This window comes from Mustela putorius, unplaced genomic scaffold, assembly GCF_011764305.1.
Source record: "Mustela putorius furo isolate JIRA1106 unplaced genomic scaffold, ASM1176430v1.1 tig00003987_pilon_pilon_pilon, whole genome shotgun sequence".
NCBI lineage: Eukaryota > Metazoa > Chordata > Mammalia > Carnivora > Mustelidae > Mustela > Mustela putorius.
Genome location: NW_025422126.1, coordinates 19,290,538 through 19,315,755, shown reverse-complemented (window position 1 = coordinate 19,315,755; position 25,218 = coordinate 19,290,538). Strand labels below are relative to the sequence as shown.

The 25,218-nt window shown below is 37.3% G+C and overlaps 1 protein-coding gene across 1 annotated transcript in view; it reads right to left on the bottom strand.

Moving 5' to 3' along the window:
• Positions 1-18,773, bottom strand: part of NAALAD2 (N-acetylated alpha-linked acidic dipeptidase 2) — a 63,774-nt gene extending 45,001 nt beyond the window's left edge. Inside the window, exons 1-7 of the mRNA XM_045071486.1 lie at positions 18,184-18,773; positions 17,368-17,479; positions 10,254-10,440; positions 8,404-8,505; positions 5,861-5,986; positions 3,812-3,998; positions 551-644 (exon numbers count right to left, since the gene is read on the bottom strand). Of these exons, the coding sequence (XP_044927421.1) occupies positions 551-644; positions 3,812-3,998; positions 5,861-5,986; positions 8,404-8,505; positions 10,254-10,440; positions 17,368-17,479; positions 18,184-18,265 (890 nt within the window). The 5' untranslated portion in view covers positions 18,266-18,773. The remainder of the gene's footprint in view (positions 1-550; positions 645-3,811; positions 3,999-5,860; positions 5,987-8,403; positions 8,506-10,253; positions 10,441-17,367; positions 17,480-18,183) is intronic.
• Positions 18,774-25,218: the final 6,445 nt, after the last annotated feature.

Here is a 25,218-nt window from a genome sequence, read left to right as displayed (position 1 = left end):
TATTTAAAAAATCTCCAGTCAGTATTTTTATCTTGGACACAGTTTTGCACTTGATACTTTCTTTTGTAAGAGACTAATGGTTTCTTGCCATTTCTTGGTGTACTCTGTTATTCCTACTTCAGGAAGTATTTTCCTACTTTGTTTCCTTAATTTTTAAAAAATGTTTTTGGGGGGCCTGGGTGGCTCAGTGGGTTAAGCCGCTGCCTTCGGCTCAAGTCATGATCTCAGGGTCCTGGGATTGAGTCCCACATCGGGCTCTTTGCTCAGCAGGGAGCCTGCTTCCTCCTCTCTCTCTCTCTCTCTGCCTGCCTCTCTGTCTACTTGTGATCTCTCTCTGTCAAATAAATAAATAAAATCTTTAAAAAATAGTAATAATAAAATAAAAAATAAATAAAAAATGTTTTTGAGGTATAAGTGACATATAACATCGGTTTCAGGTATACAACCAGACTTTACTTTTAACATAATTAGATTACATTGGTTTTAGACAAGAAAATAGACACATTAGTATAAAACATCTTAAATATCATATCCAATTAGAAAATCATACCGTAGTAATATTTCTGCATCATTATACCCAATAGGATGCACAGGGATCTTGGGAATTCCCACTCCTTCTTTGACATCAAGTCTAAAGGTGTACTCTGCAGAAATTGTATTAAATGAAAACATCTGAAAAATCTGGGCAAGGGGTATAAAGAAATGTCTTTTATTACTATATTTACTACGTGGTTAAAATTATATCAGATTTACTACATGTTTGAAATTATATCAAAATTTAAAATTCCCCCAAACCCACTGATTGTTTTATCTAATATGACCTATTTAATTCAACAGTAAGAAATTAAATCATTCAAATTTTAATGTAAAATCAACTGTGGGGATTATAAATTTCCAAATTTGTTTTGACATGGCATGTAAATCTCTTGAATTTTACAAGAATATTTTATTTCTTCAGGGATCTCTTGAATCCTTAGGGAAGCTTCAGTTAACTAGTTGCCTGGAAATTATGTCCCAAATTTTGAAACTAGGTATAACTGAAAAAAAAAAAAAAAGGAATTTATGAGATCTTGGGAATAATAAAGATCTTATTCAAATGGTAATACAACATTCTCTTTAAAGGAAGACTAAAAAGTACTGTCAGAATTACAACCTCATTGGGACTTTGGCTTTCAGCCAAAATAGTTGTATAGCACTAAAACACCTAGCTTAGAAACAAAGAAAGATTCCAATCAAATGACAGCAAGGTTCCAGAAATGAAGCAGAAATAAGCAGGGAAAGAACATAATAAGGGAAAGAACATAATAAAGATCAGAGCAGAAATATAAGAAATAGGAAACAGAAAAATGGTAGCAATTATGAATAAAATCCAAGCAGATTCTTTGAGAAGATCAATAAAACTCATAAATCTTCAGCAAGACAGTTTAGGGGAAGGAAGGAAGGGAGGGAGGGAGAAAAGTTGCCATGACCAGGAATAAAGAAGAGAATCTCATTCTCGTGCCTGCACATGCACGTGTGTATGCACACACACCCGCACACACACAGCAAGAGAATATTATGAACAAGTCTATCAAGTTTAACTTGGATGAAATGGACTAAATATGTTGAAGACATAAACTACTGAAGTTCACTCAACAATAAATGGGCAACCTAAATAGCCACATACCTGTTTTAAAATGGAATTTGTAGTTAAAAACGTGCCTACAAACAAAATTGCAGGCCAAGATTTTCTAGGGAATTCTACCAAATGTTTATAGGCCAAAATCTCTCGAAACTCTTACAAAACAATGAAGATGAAATAGTTTCCAACTCAGCGCATAAGGCCAACATTACTCTGATACCAAAATAAGACCAACATGTACAAGAAAATCAATCTACAGGCCAATATCCTTCATGAATAAAAGGAGATACGCTTAACAAAATTTTAAACTCAATATACCAAAGCACGTGAAAGGATAGTTCATTGTGACCAAGTAGAGTTTATCCTAGGTTGGGAGGGTTGGGTTAATGTCCAAAATCTATTAGTATAATTTAATGAAAGTAACATAACAACTTACTATCATCTCAAGACTCAGTAAAAGCATTTGACAAAATTCATTATACAGTCCTAGATAAATGTGCTAAAACAAAAGCTCTTAGTCCATTAGAAGTAAACTCCCCCAATCTGACAAAAAGAATCTAAAATAAAACCTATAGCCGAAGACTGGATTTTTTCTTCTTGAGGCAGGAACAAGGTCAGGACATCTCTGCTAACACCTTTTTCCAGGAATGTACAAGACATACTAGCCAGTATACCAAGGCAAACACATTTTAAACAGTAAAAGGCCTCCAGACTGGGAAAAAAAAAACATACTTGCAGAAAACATGGTCGTCTATGTAAAAACTGATGGTATCTATAGAAACCTACTAGAACTATTTAGTAAGTTCAGCAAGTTTGCAGGATACAAGATTGATGTATTTCTTCTACAAATTATTTCTACTTACTAGCACTGAACATAGGGAAATAGAGATTTCAAATATATTATTAAAAAGCATACAAGTAGGAAACACATATGGGTAAATGAGAAAGATGTGCACAGTCCATACAGTGAAACTGCAAACAGGCAGAGATAAAGAGTATCTAAGTAAACAGAATCGTGCCACGTGCACAGATCAAAATATTATTTTTTTAAGATGTCGGTTCTCCCCAAATTGACGTACAGATTTAATTCAGTCTCAATCAAATTCCCAGAAAACTTTTCAGTGGAAATTAATAAACTGGTTCTAAAATTCACATGGAAAGGACCTAGAATAGCCCCCAAAACTTTGAAAAAAATGTAACTTGGAGGTTTAGCATACCTATTAGAATGTAAAATGAAAACGACTGACCAAACTAAAGGTAGCAAGGATACAGCAAGTGCAACACTCCCGCACTGCTGCTAGAATGTAAAATGGTACAACCACTTGGGAAAACAATTTGAAAATCCCTCTGAAATTTAAATACGCATCTCTCATATTATCCTGTCATTCAAATTTCTATATATTTACCCAGAAGAAATAAAAGCATATGTAAATATGAAGGCTTGTATACAACTGTTATAGAGGTTTATATATGAGTCCCCAAACTAAAAAAACGATCCAAATGTCCATCAACAAGTAAATAAACAAACTGCAGTGTCTCCATTCAAGGAAATACTTGGCATAAAAAGGAATCAACTACTGACACAGACAGCAACATGGATGGATCTCAAAACAATTAAACCGACAGAATGTAGATCAGTAGTTGCCTAGGGACGGGCAGGAAGTGGGTAGGAAGGGTTTGGAGGAAAGCATTAGAGAGAGTGAAAACTTTTGGGTAATGGATAGGTTCATTATCTTAATTGTGAAGGCAGTTACACAGACGTTTTAACATGTGAAATGTGAAAAGTTTTGACAACACCCCAAAACTGACAGGTATTCAAAAAAATAATAATAATACAAATGTATGATAGCTAGAGAAGGATAGTATCACCAAGCAATTCAGAAAACCAAAGTTCTAGTTTGGTAAAAATAGTATTACTTTGGGTATGGGGGTCTGTGTTTCTGTACCTCTGCTAAAAGTAGAGAGAAATTCAACTGACGCTTCCCCCTCCATGTGCACACCTCATGAAAATGTGAAACAAAAGTAATATATGGGAAATGTTTTTTTAATTCTTAGCCATAGTAATCCAAAATATTGTAACTGTATGCAGTTTGAAGGTTATTCAATAGATGTTCACTTTTAGGTCTTCACTAAGGGCAAGTAGTATTTTTGCAAAAATGGGTGAACCAGGGCAGGCCCATTCATGCTTACCTTTAGCCGGATAGCCTGGAGTGAGTGGGTCACCAGCACCATTCAAATTTAACACATTCCCTCTCTGCACTGCAGTTCCAGGAAGGTTCCATCCTTTAGGATAAGGCTGTACTGCAGGGGCAAAGTAGTCCGCTGGATCTGAGTACAAGATGATTCCTATGGCTCCTGCTAACATGGCATTTTTAACCTGCAGGGGCAATGTGCAATCCATAATGGAGAACTGGCAGATGATTAATTCGTCTAAGAGAAAATCAATTTAATAATGTAAGGAATTGGAGACACTGCTTTTTATGATGCTGCTACACATTCAGTTCTTTATGCCTTAATTACAGTTTCTCTCCTGGGGGAACTAAGAGCTCTCATTTATTTTAACAACTCCAAGCAAGCTCCTCTCTCTTCTGTGAAACATTCCTATTTTGGCCAAAACTGCAAAATTAATGACTCCCTTCTTTCTACCTCTTCTATTTTGTACATATTTCTGTGATAGGATGGATCATTGTATTTTAAAATACCTTTAAGGTAACTTTCTCTCTTGCTAGACTGAGGATGTTTTTAGAAAAGGGACCATGTCTTGTTCACTTTTAACTACCCACCCTCCAAAGTCTGGCACAACACAGAAATACTTGTAGAACTAAACTAATTTAAAGTTCTATACAGAGTGTGTGAAAAATTGCTGACTGTATTTTGTAAACATTTTCTAACAATGTAAACTAACCACAAATAGGAAAATCTTTCCAGCAAGATTCTGAAGTCTCCATTACCAGAAATATTGTAGTGAAAGATAGATAACAATCAGTTTTGGCTAACTAAAACACACTTCAATATTCAGAAAACATTCTACAATATGAATGGGAGAACAATCTGTCACAACTTTTTTGAAGGGCAATTAGATGATGCCTTCCAAAATTTTGAAAGAATATACATGTTGACTTGGCTATTAAATTGCTAGGAATCCATACTACAAAAATCTTCATATAAATATTCAAGTGGGTATGGACAAAGATGTTCACAATGGAATTATTTTTAATAGTAATAAATTCAAGCCAAGCATCTGTCAACATAGGAATGGTTACACTGCTTATCACTTCTACAAAGTATTATGCACCCATCCAAAATAACAACATATTTACTTAGGAAGCAGCTCTATAGAATTAACTACCAATTAAGTACCAGGCACTATCATAAGTGCTTCCAAACATAAAGTCATTTAATCTTTATAAGGATTCTAGGAGATCAGTGCTATTATTAGCATTCCCACTTTATGTATAAGGAAACACTGACAAAGAAAGATAAGTAACTTGCTCACAGTAAAAGATCAATAGAACAGGGAGCCTAGACTAGACCAGAATCTATGGTGTATGGATCTAATCTAGAGTCCTCTAGTCTTAATCACACATTATACAACAACACTCAGTGTTTTGATGTGGAGGAATACCTATATATTATTGCTGAGTGAGAAAATAAAGTTAAATATAGTATATGATGGCATCTTTGTAAAAAATGTATAATATTTGTAAAATCAGCATATAAAAAAGATATTTATATTCATATGTCACAGAATTGGGTCTAAGAAAAGCTGTGAAGATTGATCACATGTGGGCAAATAAAATGGGTCATGTAGGGGAGCTTTCATTTTCAGTTTACATAAAATTTCCCTCAAAAAAATTTAAAAAGCAAATTTTGTTGCTGTAATAAAAGTAATTTCCCTTTCTAGATGTATGAGGTAACATAAAAACAAGATTTCCTGGGTCACTGTCCCAGAGTCCTGGGATTGAGCCCCTTATAGGCTCTCTGCTCAGTGGGGAGCCTGCTTCCCTTCCTCTCTCTGCCTGCCTCTCTGCCTACTTATGATTTCTCTCTGTCAAATAAATAAATAAAATCTTAAAACAACAACAACAGCAAGATTTCCCATGCAACCATGGCCAATAGGAAGATTTTTAAAATACATATAAATTGAGGTAATTCTGGAAAACATGATGCAAGCTGATCATTTACATTTAGAGGATATACACAATCCTCTTCTCTCTAGAAAAGGAGGTGATACAATACTTTATTTCCTCTGAAGATTTTTCCATATCTTGCAATAACAATCTTTCCACTGCAATTGATGTTCATCTCTCTCTCCAGTTTGAAAAAATCTTCAGTACGAGCATAGTTCACATATATAAGATCTCCCTATAAGGAAAAGAAAAAATTTAAAAATATATAGGTTACTGCTATAATTAAAAGGAAAACCAATGAATAAGTTTGATCCACAATACCACATCATCAAAAATTATCTTTCCTAGATTGGGCCTAAAAAACTGGTATGTGCTAATTCTGTATGTTTTTAGAAAATATTTCAATACTTCAAAAGGTAGAAAAAAATGCCAGTTTGTAACACTTTAAACAGTGTGTTCTGTTTTGAAGAGATTATCAGCAGGTACTGAACCAAAGGAAATAGAGATCATTTAAAAATCCCAGCTGTGTTTTAAACAATCATAAAATAATAATAAAATGCCTAGGAATAACTTAACCAAGGAGCTGAAAGACCTGTATTATAAAATACTGATAAAAGAAATTGAAGAAGACACAAATAAATAAATAAATAAATATGCCATGCTCACAGAGTGGAATTTATTTAATATCATTAAAGTGTCCATACCACCCAAAGCAATCTACAGATTCCACACAATCCCTATCAAAATACCAACAGCCTTTGTCATAGGACTATGAAAAATGATACTAAAATGTGTCTGGAACCACTGAAGCCAAAGGAAGCATGAGAAAGAACAAAGCTGGAGGTTATCACAATCCCAGTTTCAAGACAGACTACAAAGCTCTAGTCATCAAAGCAGCATAGTACTGGCATGACAACAGACCTAGATCAGTGGACCAGAACAATGTCCATAAGTAAGCCCACACTTACACAATCAATTAATCTATGACAAAGGAGGAAAGAAAATACAGTGAGGAAAAGACAGTCTCTACAATAAATCATACTAGGAAAATTGGACAGCTGTATGTGAAAGAATGAAATCAAGATACTTTCTTACACCAGCCACAGAAATAAACATGGATTAAAGCCCTAAAGAGGAGTCCTGAAGCCATAAAACCCCTAAAAGAAAACACAGGGGAGTAATTTCTTTGACATCAGCCTTAACAACATTTTTTCTAGATATGTCTCCTTGGGCAAGGGAAACAAAAGCAAAAATAAACAATTGGGACTTCAGCAAAATAAAAAGATTTCACATAGTAAAGAAAACCACAAACATAACTAAAGAGGGGAAAGATAGTTGCAAATGATATATCCAATAAGGGGTTAATATCCAAACTATATAAAGACCTCATACAGCCCAATACCAGAAAATACATATATACACCCCTAATCTGATTAAAATAGGCAAAAGACTGAAATGAACAATTTTCTAAAGAACATATACAGATGGGCTACAGACACATGAAAACAGTCTCGACATTAGTAATCATCAAGGAAACACAAATCAAAATCACAATTAAATATCACCTCACATGGGTCAGAATGGCTTGTATCTAAAAGACAAGAAATAACAGGTGCTGGCAAAGATGTAGAGAAGAAAAAATCCTTGCATTATGTTAGTGGAAATGTAAATTGGTGTGATCACTGTAGAAAACAGTGTGGAAGTTCCTCAAAAACTTAAAAATAGAAATACCATAGGATCCAGTAATTCTGCTACTGAGTACTTACCCACAGAATGCAAAAACACTAATTCAAAAAATATATAGGCACCCTAATGTTTATTGCATCATTCTTTACCAAAGTGTCTATTGACGGATAAGGAAGAACTGGGTTGTGTACATGTGCACATACTTACCCATAAAAAAGAATGAGATCTTGCCATTTGCAACTACATGGATAGACCTAAAGGATATTATGCTAAGAGAAGTCAGTCAGAGAAAGACAAATATGATTTTACTTACATGCTGAATCTAAATAAACGGACTTCAAAATACAGAGAACAAACAGAGGGTTGCCAGAAGGGAGAAAGGTGGGTGGTAGGTGAAACAAAGGAGATTTTTGAAAGAAAAAAGAAATCCCATGTTTCATTTTTAAATACCACTTGTGTGGTATGATCTATAAACCTGTAACAAAATCAGACTATGAACAAAGGAAAAGAGCTTGTGGAAACATCTACTGACATTACCAAATTAAAGATGTGTTCAGCAGGTTGTTATTTCACAGCGGCATCTGCTTCACAAGGCTACGATTTTTATGTATTTGTTTTTTCTTATTCTTAAATTATTATTTTTTAAAGATTTTATTTATTTATTTGACAGACGGAGATCACAAGTAGGCAGAGAGGCAGGCAGAGAGAGAGGAGGAAGCAGGCTCCCTGCTGAGCAGAGAGCCCGATGCTGGGCTCGATACTAGGACCCTGAGATCATGACCTGAGCCGAAGGCAGAGAGGCTTTAAGGCACCCCTTAAATTATTTTTAGAAAGTGTGTTTGTAGCACTGAATCTTTAAGTATGGATCAGCAAGTATGATTTACCTAATCTCCTTTGTTCTAGTCCTTTACAGATGCTTTAAATAACAAAAGAAGGCTTAAAGAGTTGAGTAAAAAGTCCTTTTACCTCTGGCATGCCTTGGGCTGAGAAAGCGTTATATGGTGGAACAATATTTGTAACATTCTCATATCCATCAGGTGGCGGCTCAAGGTAGGAGGTATTGAAAACCTAGCAAAAATACATGAATCAAAAATACATGAAATACATGAAGTTGGAAAAAAATATTCCTGATTTTTATTAAAGAATAATGCCCCCAAGTGTACACTTAAGATTAAACATTCTGACAGTAGGTTCAGTAACTGATCAGGTAAATTCCACTGGCAACAATGAGCAAGAGCTTTATTGTTCTTACCGCTTTCAAAGCGGTAGCAACTTCAACAAATGCACGCAATCTCAGGTGACTAGGAGTTACCATATAAAAACAGGGCTGTGAAGGTGGCACCCCCAGGATTTTCCTCTTTTTCCAATGATTCCTTTTCAACTTTCTTTGTTGGACCCCTTTTCTTTCAAATGCATTTAAATATTTCCTGTGTTTTATCCCCAGTCTATGATCTGCCTCATTTTATACTCTCTTGTCATCAGATTTCACTGACTCCCCAAATTTTATCCATAGTCCGTACGCTTATAATGTCCACCTTTCCAGATATGTATATTTATGTACATTTATATATGGACATCTCCACCAACACAAGGGCCGGATGATTATTTCAGCTTGGATGTCCAGACTCAACACGTCCGACTTTGAATTTCTCATCCCTCACCCCGGCCTGTTGCTTTTTGGCTTTCCTTGCTATTACTAGTAGCATCACTAGCCAGCCGCCCATGCCACAGATACTTCAGAGTCATCCTGAACTCTGTCTTCATCTCCTTACTCCAGGCAATCACGAATGAATTTCCACTAGTATTGCCACCTAACTATTACTTAGATCATCCCTCTTCCTCATTTCTACTAACATCCTGATTCAGGGCTTCATCATCTTTTACCCGGACTGTTTTCATAAGACTCCAATTTGAACTCCTTGTCTATCAAGGTCTAACCTGCAGACGACCCAAACTATCTAAGTAATGCCTCTCTTGTCACATCCTTCCATTGCTTAGGACTTGTCAATGGTTTCCATTGACTGAAGCTGAATTCTAAGCCCCTTAGGACAATGTATAAGCCATTCTGTGACCTGCCCCCAAAATATATATACTGGTTTATCTCCTACTGTGGCCCAATGTGTACTTTACATTTTTGAAATACAGAAAATTTTTAAGTTCCCCAGTAATACTAAGTTAGTTATGGGTCTCCAAACCTTTGCCATTATTTTCTCTTCTGCCTGGATTCTTCTACTTAGCTTTTTCTTTTTTTTAAGATTTATTTATTTGACACAGAGAGATCATAAGGAGGCAAGACAGGCAGAGAGAGGCAGGGAAGCAGGAACCTGAGATCAGGACCTGAGCCAAAGGCAGAGGCTTAACCATCTGAGCCATCCAAGTGCCAGCCCCCTACTTTGCTTTTTCATGTGGTTAACTCCTTAGGATCTTTCATGACTCTCGTATCAGAAAGGTTTCTTTCAGGAAACCTTCTCTAAGTCCCAGACTGTGCTAAGTGAATCTTTTCTGTGTAAAGATCCCAAAACATATTCTTCATAACACTCACCATATTGATTTAAAATGATGTGTTCCAACAACTGCCTTGACTTACTTAATGCGAAAAGAATCCTGTTCCTAGGCTTCATTCCATCTTTAAAACTTAGTACTGTGCCTAATATATAGTAGACACTGAATCATTAGTTTGCAACTTATCAATTTTCCAAAAAATATGAGCTCCACTGCACTATTAGCCAATTTCTATTTTTACTTGACTCTACATCCCAATTCACATGAACAACAGGGATTATAAACCACAATAAGTACCAACAATTGCACATCACCTCAATTCCATGTTCATCCATGATTGATATATAGTTGGCATTTGTCTCATTAGGGTAGGATAGGAGAACATCATAATGAACCAACTTGGCTGAATCCAGTCCAAATTTCTTCCACTGGGTTTGGATTTTCTTGGCAAGAAGTAAATTTTGTTCTGTTCCTGCCAGATGAGGGAGCTTTGTAAAAGAACTACAATGAAAATAAGATACAAGTGGGAATTAAAGACTATATTCAGACAATATGCCTCAGTACTATTCTAGATGCATCACTCATCCTTTAGGTATTATCATTTCTACCTCAAAGATTTTTTAAAAAGCTAATGATATCAATTTCTAGGTATTCCATTTTAAAAATTGTGTTTAAATACAATATTCACAACATGATCTCCCGGAAAAGAACATATGCCATGGTAAACACAGGCAGTCAGCAGTATGAGAAAGCACCTTGGGAGAAGATCAGGCCTCCATACGAATGGTGCTCCTTCCTGCTGATCATCAGTAAGGGGGGAGATTTTGGGTGGTAGACGGGGGAGGGCAGTTCATAATGTTTGCCAGAGACCAGCGGGGCAGTCTAAACTGTACACTTCCACTGTTGTTGTATTTATTCAAGTTAAAAGTCCACGCATTTTTATTTTTATGTTGCCTACTGCTTAGTTGCTGCTGATTATTCAGATATTCTACAACAGATTTGTTGAACTGAATTAGGGCAATGTTCTCTTGGTTCTGATTATAAATGGGTTGCAGCATTTAAGGGACCTCACAAAAATTGTTTTTATATAGGCTGATTTTACATGAAGGTAAATAATATTTTAAAAATAATTTCTCACCTTTCTCCACCCCACCACCCCTTCAGTAAGAGAATAATACTTTTATAAATTGGTTTTTTTAGCCAACCAGGACACAACCAAAACAAGATAGGCAGTAAAGGGAAACAGACGTTTGCTGAGAACTTACTACATCCCAGGCACGCGACCAGGCACTTTCACCTGGGTTACCTCATGCAGCCTTCACAACCCTTCTCCCACTGTCCTCATTTTGCAAATAAGGGAACTGAGCGGATAGTTAAATAATTTCTTCATAATGTCAGTCATTAAATGCTGGGACTAAAATATGAAAGTCATAGTTGTCTGACCTTGAGAAATAGTGATAATTTGAAATCATTCATCTGATATTATTCAATTGCCTGAACTCCTTGTACGGCTCTCTATATCGTGAGTTTTTATAAAGTTCACATTCAAGCATGGCATATTGGGCCCTTTTTTATCTGAGCCACCCTTCCACCTTTCCATTTTCATTTCCCACCACTCTCCATATAAAATTCTCCACCCTTAAAAAAAAAAATCTCTGCCCCACGGCATTTGGTAGACTCCTTTTCCTCCTGCAGTGGCCACCTATCACCTTTGCACAAGGTCTTCTCTGAGACATAAATGTTGTCCCATCTACCTCAGTCTCCCTGTCACCACTTCTTTCATTCTCCTTTTCCACAAGAGAAAGCAAGTTACTTATCACCCACGAGGACTCCTCCAGCATCTTCTCCTGTTAAGCTTTCCCTTTCTATATCATTAAATGAAATCTACAGGTTATGGATATTTAATATCTTAGCATATATTTTTTAAAAGTATTGTGTTTTATAGACAGAAGTTATTTTGTATACATTAAAAAAGAGTGGGGCTTGAGATATTTAATTTCTACTTTATATAATTATTGTCTTATTTTCTACAGTGAACAGAAAAGTTCTGAAGAAAATAATGGATTAAAAGTAGATGGAAGAAGATATATGATGTATACATAAGTGTAAGGAGGCTGATGTGACAATATTTCTACCAATAGACTTAAAGATAGCAATTACCAAAGATAAGGATGTTTCATAAAGATAAAAAGGTAGTCTGTCTTAAAGACCTAACAACAGGGGGACCCGGGTGGCTCAGTGGGTTAAGGCCTCTGCCTTTGGCTCAGGTTGTGATCATAGGATCCTGGAATAGAGCCTCACATCTCTCTGCACAGCCAGGAGCCTGCTTCCCCCTCTCTATCTGCCTCTCTGCCTACTTGTGATCTCAGTCTGTCAAATAAATGAATAAATAAATCTTAAAAAAAAAAACAAACCTAACATTAACATGTATATGCCTAGTCAATGGTCTTCATAATATATAAAGCAGAGATTTACATAATTAATGGGGAAAAATATGCATTTTCATACTCCTGGAGATTGTGACTCCTTTCTTGATATAATTTGATTCCAATGTCCCTAAAATCAGTAAAGGAATAATTAGATTCCAAACCAGATAAAGAAAAAAAATCATGATCATAGAAACTGATGTGGAAAAATAATCTTTTGACAATATCAATATCCGTTCAGGATAAAAGAAAATGCTTAGCAATCTTGGAATAGAGGGGAGTTTTCTTAACTTGATAAAGAACATCTACAAAAAATTAATTTTTTTAAGATTTTTATTTATTTGAAAGGGAGAGAGAGAGAGCACAGGTGGGGAAACGGGTAGAGGGAGGGAGAGAGAGAGAGGAAGAGGGAGACTCCCACGCAGATTCCCCACTGAGCATGGAGTCCCATGCCCACCAGAGCTCAACCCCAGGACCCCAAGATCATGACCTGAGCCAAAATCAAGAGTCAGATGCTCAGTCAACTGAGACACATATGTCCCCTACAACAAATCTATGAACATTATCATACTTAATCAAGAAATTCTGAATGTTTTCCCCCTAATCTTAGAAATAACAACAACAAAAGATGTTCACTCTCATTCCTATTCAACATACTACTGGAATTTCAGTCAGCACAATAAGAACAAGACAAGAAAAAACCAGACAAACAGAAAAACCCAAGTGTAAAATGCATACAGTTTAGAAAGATAGAAATAAAAGTGTCCCTATTTGAAGATGGCATGAAAATCCCAATGAATCAACCAGAAACTCCTAAAGACGTGAATTTAAACGAGCCACAGGATACAAAATCAACACAAAAATCAACAGTATTTCTATATATTGTAGAAACTGAAATTATACACAGTATGACTTACAGCCACTCCAAAGAAAATGAAATACTTGGATGTAAATTGAACAGTACATATCCAGGATCTGCATCCTATAAAATTACAAAATGTTATAAAAGCAAACAAAGGAGATCTAAATAACTGGACAGACTATGTTTATGGATTAGAAGACTGGACATGGGAAAAATGTCAAGTACCCTGAATTGTTCTATAAGATTAGGACAAATACTTTCAAAATCCCACAGAGACGTAAATATGTTTAGTCTATATTTTATATGAAAAGGAAAAGGATATGGAATAGATAAAACAATTGTTTAGAAAAACAAGATGAGAGGAATATTCTACACATTACTGAGCCTTACTATATGGTTTCAACAATCAAGGCTATGTGGTATGTGCAGAGAGAAGACACACAGATTAATAGAGCAGAATAGAGAAGCCAGAAATAGACTCACACAAATATGCCCAACCGATCTTTGACAAAGGTGAAAAGCAATTAAATAGAAGAATAGCCTTTCAACAAATAATGCCAAAGCAATTGGACATCTACAGGCAAAATAATGCACCACAGCCCATTATGTCTTATGCAAAAATTAAATGAATCACAAAATTCATGTAAAATGTAAAGTATAAAGTTTCAGGCTGGAGGGGAGAGAGGGGAAAAGAGATCTAGTCTAAGCGTTCTTAGATATGAACCCAAATGCATGATCCATAAAAGGAAAAAGCAATAAACAGGACCTCATTAAAATTTAAAACTTCTAATCTACAAATAACTCTGTTAAAGACATGAAGAGACAAATAACAGAGAGGGGAAAATATCTGAATACCACAAAGCTGACAAAAGACTTATCTAGAAAATATAAAGAACTCTCAAATCTCAAGAGGAAAAAAAAAACAAATAAAACTATCCAAATAGAAAATAGGTCAAAGACATGAACAGACATTTCACTGAAGAGAGTATACAAATGATGAATAAACACATAAAATGATGTTCAATATCATTAATTATTAGGGGACTACAGTTTAAAACCATAATGAGGTATCACTATGCACCTGTGAGAAGGGGTAAAATTAAAAATAATAATGTCAATGGAAAACACTAAACAATACACCTATACTGGAAAGCAGGCAAACTCTTCTAAAACTAAAAATGTATTTACCATACAACTTAGCAGTTTTTAATCCTTGGGCATTTATGCCACAGAAATAAAAACCTATGCTTATGTAAAACCTGTACATAAATGTGAATAGCAACATTGATCATAATATCCAAAAACTAATCGTAAATGTCCCTCCATGGTTGAAAAGTTAAACTATAGTACCACCCCATGACAAATAAAAAAAGAGACTGGCAGACTCTATATTTTAAAGATGTTACTTGTCTTCCAAATTTATCTATAGAGTTGAGTAAAAGAGTTTAGTAAAAGAGTTTATTAAAAATTCCAGGTTTTTTGTAGGAATTCAGAAGATGATTCTAAAATTAATGTAGAATACAAATGGCCCAAAGTAGTCAAAGCAATTTTTGAGAATAAAAGTTTATAGGATTAACTCCACTGGATTCTCAGACTTATTATTAAGCTACACTAGCCAGCAGTATGTAGTATTGAGATCTACGGATCAATAAAAGAAAACGTAAAAATCCAAAACCAGGCCACACATATATGGTCAAGTAACTTTGGACAAATATGCCAAGGCAATAAAATATGGAAATAAATGTTTTTCAACAAGTGTTGCAGAAATAATTGAATATTTCAACTCTTATACCATATCATACACAAAAATTAACTTGAAGTAGACCAACGACCTAAATATACAAGCTACAGTTATAAAACTTCTAAAAAAAAAAAAATCTAAAAGAAAACATAGAAGGAAATCTTCATACTTCTAATAGCCAAAGTGAGATAAAACATAGACTATGAAACAAAAAAACAAAAATTGGGGCGCCTGGGTGGCTCAGTTGGTTAAGGGTCTGCCTTCAGCTCAAGTCATGATCCCAGGATCCTGGGATCAAGTCCCACATCACTCTCCTCGCTCAGTGTGGAGTCTGCTTCTCCCTCAGCCTGCCGCTCCTCCCGCTTGTGTGCTCGCTCTCTCTCTCTGGCAAATAAATAAATAAAATCTTAAAAAAAAAAAGAAAGAAAGAAAGAAAGAAAATCAAAACTTGGTCAACTGGACTTTACCAAAATTAAAAATTTCTGCACTTCAAAAACTCCACTAACAAAAAAGTCCAGCCAAAGAACAGAATAAAATATTCACAATACATGTCTGACAAAGGAATTGTACTCAGAATAAATAAAGAACTCCTACAACTCAATAAGAAAACAATTTAAGGGGCGCCTGGGTGGCTCAGTGGGTTAAGCTGCTGCCTTCGGCTCAGGTCGTGATCTCAGAGTCCTGGGATCGAGTCCCGCATCGGGCTCTCTGCTCGGCAGAGAGCCTGTTTCTCTCTCTCTCTGCCTGCCTCTCCATCTACTTGTGATTTCTCTCTGTCAAATAAATAAATAAAATCTTTAAAAAAAAAAAAAAAGAAAACAATTTAAAATAGGAAAATAGGGGGTGCCTGGGTTAAAGCCCCTGCCTTCTGCTCAGGTCATGATCTCAGGGTCCTGGGATCAAGTCCCGCATTGGGCTCTCTGCTCAGCGGGAAGCCTGCTTCCTTCCTCTTTCTCTCTCTGCCTGCCTCTCTGGCTACTTGTGATTTCTGTCTGTCAAACAAATAAATAAAATCTTAAATAAATAAATAAATAAATAAATAAAATAGGAAAATATGTGAACAGATGCTTTTTGAAATGTGCAAATGTCCAATAAACATAGGAGATGATGCTTAACATCACTCGTTATACGGAAGATGCAAATCAACTAAAACAACAGTGTTGACCGGGATGTGCTGCAGCTGGTGCATTCATGCATAGTGCACAGGAGTGTAAAACTGTTACCACTTTTGAAATCTGTTTGACATTCTCTTAAAAAGCTAAACATAATGCTTATCATCCAACACAGTCATTCCAAGAGAAATGAAAATGTATGTCCACACAAAAACTTATAAACACCTGTTCATAGTAGCTTTGTTCATCATCATCAAAAATAAAAAACAACCCAAAAGTCCAACAACTGCACATTACAAGATATCCATACAATGGAATACTAGTCAGCAATAAAAGCAATAAACTGCTATGTGCAACAACCTTGATGAATTCCAAAATTATTAGCTGAATGATAGAAAACAGACACAGAATAGTACATATTGTATGATTCCATTTATATAAAATTCTCAAAAATGCAGAGAAACTCATTGACATAAAACTGATCAGTTGATGCATAGGGCTAAAGGTGATGACAGGAATAAACTGCAAAGGGCATGATGTAAAATTTCTGTATCCTGACTCAAGAATTGGTTTGCTGAGTCTACTATATATCTGTCAATACTGTCAAACTTAAGGTTTTATATGATGCAGTTCCTTTTACATAAATTATACTGCAATAAAGCTGAGTTTGTTGTTATTTTTATTTCTTTTAATGACCCTCCTTTGAGAGAGTCTGAATATAGAAACAAACATCATGGTGACTGCCTTTAAGGAGTTCATTATCATTTTCCTGAAATGTCACGCTTAGAGGATGGTGGATTTGCACTGATCCTTTTGCTCTCATTTTGTCTAGTTTGTGTTACTTATATTTGCAATGTGGCATAAAGGTTTAATTTGTGGCAGACAGTCTGAAACTTTAATCTCCCCTCCTTTAAATCTGAGTTTACAACCATCTAAGTCTTCCTGACAAAATGACCTTCAAATAAAATTGCTGATTAAAAGCAGGCATAAGGGAGAAACAAGATTCAGTTGCTGTCTAAAGTTACATGAAGTTGAAACATCTCTTTAAAAAGCAACCAGATCCTTTTTCTGTACATGAAGTTAAAGAAAGACCCAAGACCCACTTTTGCAACATTCAGATACATTTTACCCTGAGTGGTTAAAAGGGACATTCTGAACTACATAAATTAATGTGAGATGGTATAATTACACATAAAGATTACCCAGGTGAATATAACCAGTTGTAATATGCTTCTCCCTCTGAGATATTTTCAACATTTTTAAGACCAAACATCAAAACAAACTTACCGAAGAAATGACTTGATATTTTCAGCTTTCATCTCAGATACGAGTTTCCACCGTGTACTTTGATGATAGGGCGGTGAAGTTGTAGTTTCTTTCAAAGGCTTAATAAACCAGCCTAGGGGAGATAATTCATGCATCTATACTTGCCATATACTTATATAATTGCTTTTGACTTTACAAAAATTAGAAGCCCAAAAATTGTCCTTACTTCAGAAATAGCTCAAGGTGAGCTTTACAAAAATATTCCTATTAAGTATAGAAATCCTTCAAATTCTGCTATGCAGTGTAATTTTGAGTTGGTTAAAACTAGTTTTAGGAGATACTCTTTTCATTTTCCTTCATGTTACGCACCAAGGCATGGGACTCTAACTTTCTTTTTCTCCTTGGGGTGATCTAGTTCGTAGTACAGCGTCTGACACACAAGAAACATTCCACAAATATTTATTTAGTAAATGATGAAGGAAGGGCAATTTTTGCACTGCTGTTCATATTATTTGCTAGTTTTGACTCATTAATAGTGCTTGTAAATGAAACAACCTTTTTCATGCCTGTGGGGAATGATAGCTCTAACCGAACAGCTCCTGACAAGTATCCTGAGCTCACTGAACCTTTAATGAATTTGAATTTCAGTCACACTTCATTAAAAAGGTCAAAATGCATTCCATTCGGTTTCTAGTTGGGCTGAAATCCCTGGAGTTGGCCACACGCAGGGAGCTCAGGGAGCCCACACAGCCTCCAGGGTTGCTTTCTCTCCTTCCTCCCCAGCCTCGATAGGGTGAAGTGCCAGCCCTGCACTGGGGAGAAGGGGTTCATACTTACCGACCATAAATCCTGCCAGGAAAGATGCCAGCGCTGCAGCCAAGTACATCCAAAGATAGAGACGGCCCCTGGACGTAGCCATGACTCCCTGGGGACGGAGCTTGGTGTTCGGGAAAGAGCCAGCCTCTAGCCTGCAGGCCAAACAGAGGGCACAGCAGGGGACGGGGTGAGTACCTGCCCACCAGCAGCTTTCTGCAAAGCAGGGGCTGCTGTACTGCCCTCCAAAGCACAGCAAACAACTCCAGTCCCCTCTGGTCCTGAGGGGGCCTTAAAGGGAAAGAGGAAGTCTGGCTAGGGGAGGAGACAGAGACTTGCTGTTGGCAGGCAACTTCCATAATGTTGATTCTGCAGTAACCAGGACAGTCTGCTGTGGGGAATATGGAATGGGTGGCTAAGGAAATGTGTCCCTAATGGTTTCCTAAAGAACTGAGTTGTTAACTTTAAAAATAAAACTATGCTGTTTTACCAACAAAAATGGTTGAGGAATAGCAGACAATTACCATTCCAAACATGCAGGCTACAGCAAAGCCACAGGCAAGGGGGAGAACAAAGCAGAGCGCTGGTCTTTTATAGGGGAAAGCCGGAGGTATTTGGTAGGGCTGTTGTAAAAAAAAAAAAAAAAAAAAAAGTCCATCAGCGTACACTAGGGAGTTTAAAGTATAGTGGCCTTTCATTGGCTGAGCTGTTGCTGGGGGAGGAGAAAACCTTTATTCCTCCTGCTGGGGAGTAAAATGGTATCTACTTGCAAGTTATCTCTCTTCCTGTTTGCATCTCCAATTGGTGGTGAGTGGTAGGTGAGCTTCCTTCTTCTGGCTTCCCCACTCCATTGAGTGAAGTTTATCTTTATTAATATTTACATTTCCTCCCTTTAATCAAGACCTTCCCTCAAAAGCATCAATGATTACAAGTCAGGTTTTCCACATTTCGTGGTTTTTGTCCCTTGTGTCCAGGATGGACCTTTCCTAGGTCCCATGTTGTTATGTCCCATGTTCCACTTAAGGCCACATTACAGTAACAGGGAAGGTTTGGAGAGAGAACTCTCAGGCACTTCCCATTTCAAGTCTGTATCTTCTCAAGGTTATAAACATTGGAAATCATCTTGAAGTACTGAGTCACCAGCATCACCTTTTTGAGTACATTGATTTTTACAAAAGTGTGACCGGGAACAAAATACAACACTTTAATTATACAAAGCATGACAATTTCAAATTGTAGAAGAGAGGACAACTGGTACCCTAGGTCTGAGAGTAGCCAAATAACATGCTTATTGGCACTTATTCCAACCTAGGGGAGTTTCTCCTACATAAGGTTCCCCTTACAAAAACAAGCCTGTAGTAATACGTTTCCTGGAAGTCTCCGCTTAAAGCAACCATGAAAGCAGGTGAACAAAAGCACATGGAAAGAATTAATGGAGTGCCTTTGGGAAGATACAGGGCAGGTATAAACATGAAGCAGGAGCTGATGAACTTGTTGCAAAACTAACACTTCAAAGATGTTTTAAAATGGTACTATCTCAAAAGAAGTGTTTTGAAGCAAATGTGTCATCAATAATATCGACGTAAAGTTATAAATTCAGAAACCATGAATTTGGGTAAGACTCAGGAGTCAGGTCATGGTTCAGATGAAAGAATTCTGTGAGTTCTGACCTTCTCACCCTTCAGAGAAAGCTCTCAGGATTGTGAGAAGGCTATTTCCAAAAGGTCCTGTCAAAAGGAGACATTTCTCACTTTTGCAAGAGTTTGGGAAATATAGAGCATTTTCTTTTCATAAAAGAGAAAGTAGTAAGGAAAAGGGACACAGTCCTGGTCTGGACCTTATGGGAAAGTGGTCTCATCAAATGTCATCTGCTTCAATTCCAGGAAATCTTCACTTTCAGATCACCAGTTGGTGTGCAGATGCAGTCAGGGTTCGTAGCTTTCTTTGATGTGTCATATGAGCCCAAGAATCTATTCCCCGGACTTTGATGGCCCAAGGGTTGGTTAGCAGTTCCTGATAAGGACCATTCCAGTGAGGTTGATAAGTTTCTCTGGAAGTATCTATTTCAATAGATGAAATCTCCAAGTTGCAGAGTACTTGAAGTCTGTCTCCCATGTACTTGAGTACATGGTGAAAAGATTGCTCTACCAAAAATCATGCTTATCTTCAGCAGAAGCAACTAGGCCTTTAACAATGTTAAAGGAGATCCCCTTCTATCAACTCCATGTCAAAGGAGGCAGGGGCCAAATGCTTAGGATATCCTGTGACTTTCTCAAAGGGTGAGAGTTTAGGAATCCCAAGGTGGGTGGATCTGAAATTTAGAAGACCAACAGCAATGTTTTCAGCCAAGATATCTGGAGACTCTGTAAAAAATTTGTCAGTTAGTGCTGTTAGTGCAACTAATCAACCCTAAGGACTGAAGATGGTATGCACAATGAAAGCTGTAAAACTGACCAAACAGCACAGACTTGCTGAAGCATCTGCCTGGTAAAATGACCTCCCTAATCACTGTGAAGTTCCAAGAGGAGGGGGTGTTCCCCAGGGAGGGTAATCTTTTCTATTTTTTTTTTTTTCAAGGTTTTATTTATTTGAGAGAGACAAACAGAAAACGCAAGGGCACAGTGAGAGGGAGAAACAGGCTTCCCTCTAAACAGGGAGCACATCATGGGGCTTGATTCCAGGACTCTGGGATCATGACCTGAGCTTTGAAGGCAGACACTTAGCTGACTGAGCCACCCAGGCACGCCAGGGATAATCTTTTCCTAAGAGAATTTTAGCCACAGGATAAGCATTGGTCTGTCTACAAGGTAAAAGCCTTGGTCCAGTGAGATAATGAAGCACAATAATGAAAAGACATTTATATCCATGAGACAGGGAAGCTGTATAAAGTTCGTTTGTGAACAGGATTTTTTGGATTATACTTCAGACAGCTGTGACAAGTAATGTAGGCACTGTTTGCAGCCTTAATATTTCCCCACTAATATTCCCAAAGACCGATTTTATCAGTAGGCTAATGGTTTAATGATGGTGAGATGTTAAGTAGTGGGAATTCTAGGACTTCTAGAAAGGCAGGAGCGTTGGGTCTATACCAGAGTTATCTTTTTTTTTCTTTTTTAATGAAAACCAATACTTATTAGATTTCCACTATTTTTCTCTCTCTAGTGTCAATTATTGAATAACTCTTGTCATTTTTTCCCTAACTCATCATTTGAGAGAACATCCCTTTCAACCATGACAGGTTTTGGTCTTGGTTTCCTTAAGAACAGTGTTTTGTTGGAAATATCAGTGAGGTGGTTTCCTTTGGACTCTAGGAGTTTGAGTCTGGAAGACCCAGAAAGCTTAGTAATAGGCAGAGCTGCAGGCAATAGTATGGCATCTAATAAATTTGGGACATTGGAGCCATTTTTAATTTTATTCCCATTGTTTAGGTAAGCAAACTGCATTGCTTCCACAGCACTTCTAAAGTCATGAGCTACTCCAAAGGCATACCGACTATTGGTATAAATGTTTGTGACTCTACCCTTGGCTGTACAAGCCCAAGCATGGCACATAACTAAACCTGCTAGGCCAAAATAGCCACAGGTAAAAGTATGGACTCGGTGACTTCCAAAGGAGTTGTGACAAGCACCAAACACAATATTCTCCATTTTCAGCCTTTATAGAAAAACCATCATTAAACCATGAAAAATATGCATTGGTAGAGGAGTTTCCTATAAATTGTCAAAGGGAGTCAAAAGTTATCTGTCAGCATTAGGCAATCATGAGGGATCTCATCCATGACGGAGAAGTTAATAGCAGGGCTAAGATTACTACAGTGAGAAGAATGATATGAGTAGCAGTTAGCAGGAAGATGTCCTAGGAGGCAAGGCAACTGACTTAGTGTTCAGTGTGATGAGAATTGTTGGGGTGGGGCACGGGTAGCAAGGGAGTTCTGCTACATAGGACACAGGACGGTTAAAGAGGATCCTGTGATTATTTCTCCAGAGTGGCCCTTAAGCAAAAGGGCAATGGCAGGAATGACTCTAAGGTAAGGGGGTTATCCCCCTGCTCCAGGGTCCAATTGTTGGTTATAATGCCCTATTGGTTGATGATGTTCCCCTAATTTGGGGTGAGTACTCCAAGGGCATTCCCTTCCCCCTCACATACAATGAGGAAAAGGGGAAGTTGATAATCAGGATGTCTGAAGACAGGGAGCTTTATTAGGCTTTTCTTTAAGGTCCCCAAAACTATGCCATCATGATCTTTCCAAATATTAGGGTCATTTTTAAATAAAACATATGGAAGTTGAGCCTTAAGAGAGAAGTTTGGAATCCAATTTCAACAGTAAACAGCAAGTCCAAGGAAACATCATAAATGGCACTTAGTTTTAGGTTTTGGGAAGTTCAGGATTCCATGAGCCTACCTGGATCCAAATGTAGTCCTTATTCTGAGATCAGATACTCTAAGTATCAAAACTGAGTTTGAGCAAACTACATTTTTATTTTTGAAGCCTTTCTGCCCCTGGAAGGCCAGAAGTTTTAACAGGCAGATGCTGTCTTCCTGTAAAGATGTTTGAGAAGGGGAGCAGAGAAGCAAATCATCTATGCATTGTAACAAACAGAGCCTGCAGAAAACTTTGTATTATCCAAATCAGCTTTTGAGTTTTGTGAAAAGGAAAAACTAATTACAACCCTGGAGGATTACTGCCCAGGCATAATTCCACTCTTCCCAAGTGAAAGCAAAAAGATACTGGCTATCCTTATTAATAGGGATACTAAGAAATGCACTGCAATAGTGAAAAATTTGCTTTCGGTGGGAATGGGTATCAGTAGAGCATGGATTAGGAATAACAGGGTGCCAGGGGATAACAGTGTTATTTATTGTTCAGAGGTCCTGGACAAACCTCCATTCCTCTGCCATTGGGTTCTCTCACAGGTAAAAGAGGGGCATTATAAGGACTCGTTCAGGGGATCATGAGGCCCTGAGCCTTGCAATGTTATATTAGGTGACTGATGCCTTAGAGGGCTTCTTTATATATAGGTTAGTTTATTAATTGAATTGATTAGTAAAGCTTTATTAATTCTGAGGAGAAGTTCTGATGCATCTGAATCTTGATGGGAAGTGCACTGTGGATTCTGCCAATATAATCTGAAAAGCCTGCCCATAAAGAGGCTGGTAGCTGATCCAGTAAGAACAAATGTTCACTGTCTGCAGATTCAGCCACAGTGATATCAGAAACAAAGTAAATAAGAGCTATCAAAGAGTTATTTAATTTCCCTGGTTGGCTACTTAGATTACTACTGTCAGATCCAGAATTATTTCTTCCTTTTGGGAGAAAAATTCCAGTATGGTTATTTTCTAAGCAATCTTGGCCCAATAAATGAGTAAGGCTGGAGGAACTAAGGAGAAGAGTGTGCATCTCACAAAGGGCCTAGACAAAAGGAGAGACAGACAGATAGGAACCTGTTGAGGTTTATTAAAGACCCTTAGTACTTGGAGACAGAAGCTGCTTTAGAGCGGTGGGGTTACCACTGAGCATGCCACTCCAAGGTTAATCAGGACAAATAGATCCCCAACCCCGGAGAGTGGTTTCTCCAAGCAGATTAAGAGGAGGATTGGGAAGGGCCCCTGTATTTCCACCGAGTGCCATTACTGGGAATTAGGAAGACATTGGAAAGACTGGCATGGGGACTGATGACACCTGGTATGCTTAAATTTGTAAGTTATTTTGTCCAATGTCCTGGCCCTTTGCAATAATGGCAGAAACTAGGATTTTTGGTTCTGTAGAGGAGACTTAATTTTCCAGAACTGAAAATTCAGACTGGTAGACATCTTTCTTATAGGCGACTTATCTGGGATAGGAGTAAGCTAGTTTGCCAAACTGACTAAATCTGGAGTGCACACGGTTTCTCATTCCATCATCATCCTTTTAACTATAAGAGAAAGAGCCCCTTTCAATCCATTAATAAGCAGAATTAAATGCTACCCAAGTGGATTCAACAACTAAACAAACACCAGAATTTCCTTTAAAGATTATTTGCACTTGACTATAATAGATACAGCTTCACCAGGCTTTTGTGTATAAACATGAATTTTGTTCCAATTAACAGGCTTAGGAGAAGCCACTCTAATTGCTTGGTGGACATTTCCTGTGAGTGTTCAAGCATTTTGCCTAAAGTTAGGGTTTATTTCTCCAAATCCCTTTCAGGATGTTCTCACTGAGCTAATCTTTTCTCGTATTCGACCTGGCTCTCACCAACAGGCATGTGGACAGATAAAAATCAAGAAGCTAGGTTGTACATTTAAATAACTATGCTAAATTCTTCAGCAGACCTAAAGGGGTCTTTGGTTACTTTAGGAAACTATGGCCCAAAATTCAGCCTTAGTCCAAGGAATGTTAAGACATTTGAAGTTTAGTTAGATTCTCCAAAGACTTAACTTTAGAGGGTAGATTTTAATACATTTGGGATAGGAAGTACTGATTAGAGATTCGGAGGAAAAATGCAATTCAACAAGAGGATTAGAATGGGGAGGGGGCCAGAAGGAGGAAAGGCAAGCACAAAAGAACAGAGGAAAATACCACTGGAGGAAGGGCCTGTGCACAAGGTGGAGCCCACATGTCTGGAGACAAAGGGCCGGGGGAAGAAAGTTCTCAGAAGCCATTTTGATCCCTTTCAATTGTTTGCCTCAGTTAATTCAGAAGTAGTATTTCACAAAGAAGCAAACTTAGAACCCTAAAAACACTTGGAAGCCTCAAGGTACCAATTAAAGAGGCATCCCATTCAGTTTTTTGTTTAGCTGGGACTTTCTGACTGAAGACATCATAAGTTCCCCATAATGGCCACTAAAGTTCCCAAAAAGCTTGTGATTAAGTTGCTCCATTTAATTAGAAATGCACATGAGGAGGGATTTCTGTTTTTAAACAGAAATTTCTGTTTTAAACAGGAGGGGTGCCAGAAGGAAGGACCACCTCAAAGCATTTTAAAATCCCATTTTTTCAGAAGTGTTCTCTAGAGCAAAAAGAAAAATTCCTGAACAGCACAGTTCCAACAGGAACATCCGGATTCCAAAAAGGAGTCT